The sequence below is a fragment of the Amblyomma maculatum genome, chromosome 10 (genome assembly GCF_055883805.1).
Source record: "Amblyomma maculatum isolate TAMU_Amacu chromosome 10, ASM5588380v1, whole genome shotgun sequence".
In the NCBI taxonomy this organism is placed as follows: Eukaryota; Metazoa; Arthropoda; class Arachnida; order Ixodida; family Ixodidae; genus Amblyomma; species Amblyomma maculatum.
In genome coordinates this window covers 53,231,727-53,240,505 of record NC_139353.1, presented here as the reverse complement: position 1 = coordinate 53,240,505, position 8,779 = coordinate 53,231,727, and the positions used below count along the sequence as shown (strand labels likewise).

General features: G+C 48.7%; 1 protein-coding gene across 3 annotated transcripts in view; it reads right to left on the bottom strand.

Annotated features, from left to right (window-relative positions):
• The window catches only part of ps (RNA-binding protein Nova-1-like protein passilla), a 33,200-nt gene that overhangs the window by 3,198 nt on the left and 21,223 nt on the right, over nt 1–8,779 (bottom strand). The window contains exons 1-4 of one of the 3 annotated variants that reach the window (XM_084582760.1): nt 4,341–4,557; nt 1,745–1,943; nt 1,340–1,483; nt 645–799 (exon numbers count right to left, since the gene is read on the bottom strand). In XM_084582760.1, coding sequence (XP_084438886.1) covers nt 645–799; nt 1,340–1,483; nt 1,745–1,772 — 327 coding nt within the window. In that variant the 5' untranslated portion in view covers nt 1,773–1,943; nt 4,341–4,557. The other 2 variants (XM_084582758.1, XM_084582759.1) reach the window with 2 other exon arrangements.

Sequence of the window (8,779 nt, the reverse complement as noted above, 5' to 3'; positions counted from 1 at the left end):
CAGATCATAGTCCACAGAGCCATAATCATAGTCCAAAGTGCCAGGGTCAAACTAGTTTTTCAAGTCTGTATGCTAGCAGCGTGCAATGGGGAGGCAGCCACTGCAGACAGCGAATTACAGAACACTGATGTGGCTATGAGCCAACATTAAGGTAAACCACACATATTCCCTCCCAATGTGCTCCTAGTAAAAAAAAAAAAAAAAAAAAAAGCAACACGTTATCCAAAAACAGCAGACAGGTCGAGGCGTAAACACTGGCATTAGGATAGGTCAAGAATTATTAGTAAAAAAAAAGCAACGCCTTCCCAAGAGCGCAGAGAAAAACATTTTCAAGAAGCTGCGACCGCAGTGCATTAGGACTTGCGAGCGGGCTAGTTGGCTATACGACTCCGACGACCTTCGGCGCTGCATGGTTATACACAAAAAACAATACACGCACAAGAGAATTAGACCAGGACCTTAACACAGAGCGCATCATCTGTGTTAACGTCCTGGTTTAATTCTCTTGTGTGTGTGTATTGTTTTTTGTATATAACCATGCAGCGCCGGAGGTTGTCGCAGTGCATATTCTATACTAACTCCAGTTTGCTCCAGGAGCTTTCTTGTTCATCGTGGCTCTCTGCAGCGCAATGTCGGGTGCCTACCTGCTTTTCTCTTTCGGCTGGCTGCTTGTGGTCGAAGTCAATGGCAATCTTGGCTGTCGGGTCCGGCTTCTCCTTAATTTTCTCCATGATAAACTCGTGTATGCGTAGCACGCCCTCTACGCTGCCCGTGATGAGGCACACCCGTTCGGTGGTCCCTGCGAGTGTGAAATGCTCACAATCTGCTACGAGTGCAACGGCAGTGGAGCTGTGAAGATTACATGACCAAGCAGCACTACTAAATAAAGCTAGCAAAAAATGCAATGTGAGTTTGCTACAAGTATGCAAATGCAACTGTGACGTTATTTGCAGTTACACAAAGGGAGCAGCACACAAAAGGCAATGGCACAGTAGTAACTGTGGATACACCAAACTGCATTGCACCGTTTGATAAGGGCATAGTGCCATTTTTGCCTCAACACATCATGAATAGGTTGTCTAATATTGCACCTGGGGGGAGGGCTTTCATAAGGAGCTTTTATGAGCGCTTTTATAAGGCCTTTGTGAAGAGCTTTTATAAGAAGTAGGGGGTGCTTTTGTAAGTGTCACGCAAACAACGCAGCCATCTATAGCCAAGCAATAAAAGATAGACAGGAACTCATGCCTGCCCAAACCCTGGCACACCAACAGTACGAATACAACCACTGCTTCCACTTAGGTTACCATAAGTTTGTGGTGGTGGCACAGTGAAGCCTCACCTGGGTAGAAGTCATTCGACTTGGACATTTTCACCCGGGCTCCCGCTTCCTTTTGGAGCAGTGCAATAGTCTCTCCACCTTTGCCAATGATAGCCCCTGCAGCCACTGCCGGAACGAGAATCTTGAAATGGAATGTCCCATTGCCTGCAAACGGAAAGGGAGACCACTCGCTGCACTCACGTGACGCAGACGGGCTCGACAGACAATGGCACACGCACGAGAGGGGCAAAGGACTACCGGTGCATGTATGAGTCATGGAGAGAAAAAAGAAGCCGTGGCGGTCTGTGATTCCTGAGGCCACGGGAGGTGTGGTCTGGTGAAGAATGATGGCGTGATGGGCGCTACGATGCAGCAACAAGCGGCCAACAGCAGACAAGGAGATGAAGAGGAGAACAAAGGCCGTACCTGACGCTCGTCTTCGTAATTGCTCCATTTGCAAAACTTTCTTTTGCGAGGGAGTAGTGGGGAAGGGCGCTCCAGGCTCTTTTCCTTTCAAACGTCTGTCTGTGTGCCCCTCCTGTTTTGCTCGCTCGCTCTAACTGCGTTTCTTTCGCCTGAGCATAGCGCACCTTGGCTAGTGGTGCCCGTCAAAAGGGCTGCGAGGCTGCAAACGAGAGAGAGACGGTTTGTGGAACTGATCCACAGCCAACAGCCCAGGCAGGACTCGAGGATATGGGGGTTGGGCAGCAGGTGGAACAACTTGAACCAATGAACAAGAAGCACAACTCTGCCGACGCCCTAGACTGGGCTCCATGTGTCTTGAACAAGCTGTCCGAGAGCTGAGCAAGTAACCCGTCGCAGGTCAGGAGAAGAGCTGCTTTTGTTTGCCGTGCAGCATTAAAGAAAAAAAAAAATTCAGAACATCTTAAGACATGCTGTAAAATCCAGGGTTGAGGTGCAGAGTGGTTCTGCAAGATGAAGTGCTGACACATGAAAACATGTGCAAAAGTAGGTCAGTTTTAAACACATCTTGGCAGATCTCATTTGCCGAATCAAGAATTTCTTTAGTATTAAGAAATTTTCTTCTCTTGACTGTAGGCACTCATGTCGAAGTTTCCAAGTCAGAATTAAAACATCTCTTGATCACCCATGCAAGATTGCAGTAGGTCAGCAAAGCTTTGCAAATGCTTGAACGTGGGATCTCACGCTCGAATGGTACACCTGAAAACTTTTTAATGTTCGACATCCCCGAGTGAATTATCTACAGCCATGAATGGATCAGGGGTCAATTTGGAGATCACACACTAGTTTTGGCTGCCGAGTTAAAAGCTACGTTTGTTTTGGCTGTCAAATTAGATAAAAATATTCATGGGAGTGTTATGGAACCATACAGCACTGCAGCTCCTTACATGCCAACATTTCGTTCTGCACCTGCCACGATCGACCAACGAAAACTCAACCCATGCAGAGTGTGGAACTGGGCGTCCATATATGGTCCCGATTTACCTTCCACCGTAACCACTTTCGGGCAAAACGAACGCCTGCACTACCAGCCACGATAATAAAAATAAAGCAAGGCTGCGGGATCAGTGTTACGAATGGGAGTGGGGCGAACAGTGACGGAAAGAGAATGCGACCAACAGGGAAACGGGACCAGAACCAAGGTCGTGGCGAACTCAGAGCGACGACGTGCTGACGTTTCGCGAATGACCGGCTCGTATCTGTGCCGTTCGCCCTACAGCGAGGCCTGTCGACGATCGCACCCGTTCTCGGACTACTCGAAAACTCGAAAACGTTCATTGAAAAATGCGTAGCACAGCTCACGCCTGCACTTTTCGGCAACCACGAGGCGAGATTTTTCGCACTTTCCGCCACGGCATGGCCGCTACACTCAAGCAAGGTGTGGGTTTAAAGGGCTACCGGCAAGTCCCCGGCGGAGACGATAAATGCGATTACCGCGGCGTACACGGAGTCTCAGCGGCCGGGTCAACGGCAAGGACACGCGGGGCTACGAGCGGCCGCCGCACAAGTCCAGATCGGAGGCACTGCATTCCGCAGGTCGCGGAAGACTAGCCGACGACGCATAGGGCGGAAGGGGGGCAGCTCCGGCAAATGCCCCAAACGGCCCGCTGGTATGCGCTAAAAAAAAATACGCGACTCGGCTATTTCTGCCTTTCTCTCCTCGTGTATCGTTTAGTTTCTGTTAGCCCCTATGCGTGGTAATGGGATTCGTCGAAACAGCTCGCACGTCGGGCAAAAATTTCCACGATAGGCCTAGGGGCGCCGTAGAGGGGTCGTGCCGGCGCAGTGCCTGGCACCATATGCAAGGTCTCCTTCGGCAGCGAACTCGAAGGTCTAAGGCGCAAAGCGTCGAAGATTCGTTGCATTCCTTTACTGGCATTCAGCGAGCCTGATCGGGAGCCCATCCACCGGAAAGGAAAAAAACAACGAAAGTAAAGGAAAAACACTGCATGAAAACACGACGGCAAGCAAGGGGCCGGGAAGACGGAAAATTTCCGACCAAACACAGGACTTGCGAGGCGGAAGGTCTCGCTAGCTGCCTCTGCGGCGATATGCGAACCGTGGCTAGGAAAGCTGTCGGTCACTTGCCTTCGGGGCGGAGAGCAGCGTGAGCATCAAGACACGAAAATGGTCGACCTTGCTCGAGGCCCGGCGCAACACCTCGCTGCAGGTTCGGGCAGATAAGTCCGCTGCCCCACATATCGGGCCCCGCTAGTCCATCGAGGAAGAAAAGGTCGCGAATTAAGTCGTCGGTCCGACCAACGAAAAAGAAATCGTCGTACATATAGGTGTGTGACGACGGGAAAAAAAGCAAAAAAAGAGAAACGCTCGCCGGGTCCCCTCCCGGCTGCTCGGAGGAACAAAAAAGCCTCAGCTAAAGCAGGCAGATCGCAGCGCTGTCACGAACAAGTGGACATGGTTTCAGAACAGATCCGAGACAGCAATATCACGACGAAGACAGCAGCGTGGACCGGCTGATGGGACCCAGATAATTCGCCATCTCAGACGCGATAAAAAAAAAAAAAAAATCCTCGGGCACCTGACTCGGTTCCTTCTGGTTGGCCCAATATCGGAGTGGCTCGGAGATGTTCTTTTTCCCCTGCCAAATGCGCATTTGTGCCGTCACACTGCGTTCCAAAGCAGCTCGCGAAAACCGAGCGCTGCCTGCCTGGGTCCGGCCGCTGTGTCATATGGTGCGACCCACGTCACACCCAGTTGAGCTGGCCGCGCACAAGATGCGAGACGCCCCACGGGACGCAAATGGTACGCTACCTCCGCCATGGTGGGACCTTTTCGTTGCCCCAATATCAAGCTCCGAATCCAGGGGCCTCTTCCTAGAATCTCCAATATCGCTGTCGGGGCAACCATTCACACCTCCTAGGCCCGTCGCCATCTTCTCCAGCAAAAACGTCCGGGCTCTGACGTCACTCTCGACGTCAACACGAGGCTCCCGGAAGACGCTGCGGACCATCATTCTTCCTGTTCCTTTGCGAGTCGCGACGCCATCCCTCGTTGAAACGGCGAGCTACGTCGACAGCCGCGGCAGCCGCGGCGATCGCTCGTGCAACGCGGGCTGTACGCTCGTTGCATATCTGTCACTATATCACTCATGGCACTGCTGACGTTGAAAACGGTTTTATGTCGCAACAGAATTCACATCGCAAAAACATTGCACCTAGATCAACGTTTTGCAAGCTCTCTTCGCAGCACAGAAAGGCTTCCAACGTGCATAACGCTCGAGCTCGCGTGCCCATCAGCTGTGTTGGCGCGGTGTTGTGATAGTGATGACCACCATTGTCATTACCGTGCACTGTGTATTTCAAACCGCGCTTCACGCAAGCGGCATACGTTATATGCCACAGTTCACACCCGATGCTAATTAAAGGCTATATAATAAATCGATTAGTGCGCGTCAGGGTGGTGCATTTTGCGAACGATCTGTTGTTAGCCAATTGTAGGGGTTAGAATCACTTCAGTAGCTCAACTACCTCAGAAATATGCGCATCACCTTTCGCACTGTACTTGTGGATAAGTGCAGCTCTTCCACCTTCGATTTTAAACCGCTCTGAAACCCACGTGATGGGGGCTTTCCTGCATACTGCGTCTACCGTGCAGGGGAGCGACATTCGCAGAACACGCGGGAGACTCAAATTTCTTACCTTGTCTTCCGCATCACACCTGAGCTCCTGCTCTGCGTCCAAAGCGCTGTTGTTTACTATTTTACGTTTCATTTGGTCCTTAGAAATAGCTAGAAATGATGAATTTGGATAAAGAAATGGTCCACTGACAATGCACTTGACTGAGCTTAGTTGCCAAGCCTTGTCACCAGGGTACGTTACGTGCATATTTCTTTGACAGATTATCCTTTTTTGTTACTTATAATAATAGCTGGTTCGCATTTTACACTTGTCGAAAAATTCAAATGAATTGACAGATATGAACTCGACTATTCTACACACACAAAATAGTATTTGGCAAAATACCACCGCGAGTGCATCTCTGCGGAGCTGACCTGCTAAACCAAAAATACAGTACCAAAAAAGAAAAAACAAAAATAGAGGGAGAGAAGGGCGCGTCTGCTTGCATGGTGGGAGCGCGCGGCGGCTTACCCCCGTCTCTTGTCAGTTTTTTTTTATCTTCAGATTTTGTTTAGATCGCGAGGGCCTACCGAAGAGTTATGTCCGATTTAAAGCAGGCTTTAAACCATCGAGTGCAGTGAGGGGCTGCGCATTTGCCGTGGAAGCGCCGTACCGGAGCTCTCGGAATGATGCGGTAAGCGGCAACTTAGGCCTAGACGGTTTCGCATGGCCTACTCGCGCGCGCGCGCGCGCTCTTCTAGCCGGTGGTTTTCGGTGTTTGTGCGTGTGCTGAAAATGGAAGATATGGTCACTCCCCGTTCACTAGCAGTTGCGGCTTCGTCCTGACGATCGTGCGTGCACTGCTAGTGACTCCTTTATTTCCCATTAGCCTACCGATTTGTTGCGTGATCCAAATTTACCGTGAGAGTTTCGGCACGAGCAGCGCGCTTTCCACCTGTGTGCACGTCTGCCGGAGCGTAGCGCCATGCAAAAATGCCGCGCCTTCTTTGCCCCGTGCGCTTCAATATGCATGCGTTTCGGTTGCTCAGCCGGCAAGAAGCGGGCTGGCTCTCATATTGCGCCAGTTTTGCTCTGCTCTAGCTCGTCTTTGCGTTCCGCACACACATGCCTGTACTACACACGTACTACATACACGTACTACGTGTCCTTATGCGTTGCCTTATGGCTCGGCTAAACAAAGTTTTGGAGTTAGGTGCAACACTTCATCCACTCGAGGTTGTCCGCCGAATATGTCTCCTAGGAATGAAAGCCTTCAGTTCCAGTGATGTGTGAAGCACTTATCGACGTGTTGCTGCGTGTTTGGCATTCATTATTGCGCGCAAGAATACCAATGAAGCTTGGTTCTGGTCCAATTGTAGAGTTAAGCTGCGAGCAAAGTGTTTCTACTAGTTTATGCTCGCCAGTTTACATCTCTGGGTTTCAATCTCCCCTTTTGCACTTCATCTAGCCCGCCGTAGACATCTAGTGCTATGGACGTTTATGTTAGGGTACTATATATATATATATATATATATATGTGTGTGTGTGTGTGTGTGTGTGTGTGTGTGTGTGTGTGTGTGTGTGTGTGTGTGTGTGTGTGTGTGACATGTTTTTAGCTTTTACTCCTTCCTCAGAAGCTGAGAAAAATGAAGGTGATAAAAGTTTTGCCTTGTATGCTTTGGAGAGGTTTTATAGCATTCGAAATCATAGCAGCCTGCTACTGGTGCTGAAGGCCGCAGTTTGTACACTCACTCACTCACACGAAAAGCTCCAATTGCTATGCACTATATGCACCCTTTTTTTTTTTGTAGGCACAGCATATTGCTTTCTAGAATAAATTGCCTTGCTTTTGAAGCTGGAGGGAATTCTCGCTTGTCGCTGTAATCCTTTTTTTTTTCTTGTACCACTCGAACTTGCAGTTACACTTCTTTTCTCTTTTTCTAAATTCCCATCATCATCATCAGCCGGACTATGCACACTGCAGGGCGAAGCCGGTCCTGTGCTAGCTGCATCCATTTGACCCCTGAATTTCTTGATCTCATCCACCCACCTAATTTTCTGCTGCACCCTGCTATGCTTACCTTCCCTTGGAATCCAATTGGTTACTCTGCACGCTTCCTATCTTTTAATGTTACGCCTACCATTTTCCGTTCCGCGTCCTTCTGCGCTGTCCTCAACTTAAGCAGAACCCTTTTCATTAACCTCCATGCTTCAGCCCCATAGGTCAGTACCGGTAGGATGCAACTGTTATACACTTTCCTTTTGAGTGATACCAATAAGCTGCTAGTCATAATGTTTAAATACCTTCCAAATGTGCTCCATCCCAAACTTATTCTCCTAGTTATTTCCCTTTCGTGGTCCGGATCTGTGGTCACTACCTGTCCTAAGTAGACACGTTCGCCTACCACTTCCAACACTTCGCTACTTATTTTAAACTGCTGTTTCTTTCCCGGGCTGTTGATCATTACCATAGTCTTCTGCATATTAATCTTTAGGCCTACCTTTCTGCTTCTCCTGTCTAAACCATCTATCACTAGTTCCAGTTGGTCCCCTGAGTTACTTAACAAGGCAATGTTAGCGAATTGCAGATTACTGAGATATTTGCCATGGACCCTGATTCCCAACTGCTCCCACTCCATGTCATTGAATACACCCTCTAAGCAATTGCTGTAAGGAGCACTGGAGAGATCGTGTCTCCTTGCCTAACATCTTTCATTACTGTAATTTTATCACTTTCTTCATGCAGAACTATAATTGCTATGCAGCCTGTATAGATATCTTCTAGTACTTTCACATATGGCTCACCTACACCCTGATCTCAATGTCTGCATTACTGCTGTGGTCTCGACCGAATCAAATGCTTTCTCATAGTCAATGAATGCTATGTATAGGGGCTGGTTATATTCAGAGTACTTCTCTATCACCCTGTTTATAGTGTGGATGTGATCGATGGTAGAGTACCCTTTCTGAAATCCTGCTTGATACTTTGGTTGATTAAAGTCTAAGGTTGTCCTGATCCTATTAGCGATTACTTTGATAAATACCTTGTATGTAACTGGTAGTACGCTGATTGGTCTGTAATTTTCGAAGTCCTTAGCATCCCCTTTTTTACGCTTTTGCTATTTCATTCCATGCTGCTTCTGCTGCTCCATGCTAAATTCCTATGCTTTTGCTGCTTCATTGGGCAGCTGCTGTCACTAGATGCTGAAACCATGTTTCTTGACATTTAGAGCTGGAGAGCTGTACTGTCTGAATTACGTCTGAAGGGAAGCATTTTATGTAATGCTGTGAAGTAATGTGCGCTAGTCATACCTGTTGTTAATTTTTTTCTGTTACAGCACAAGTAGTAGCAAGGTTATGAATTGAAGCATGACGTGTGCTGCATGACATTACGCTGGAA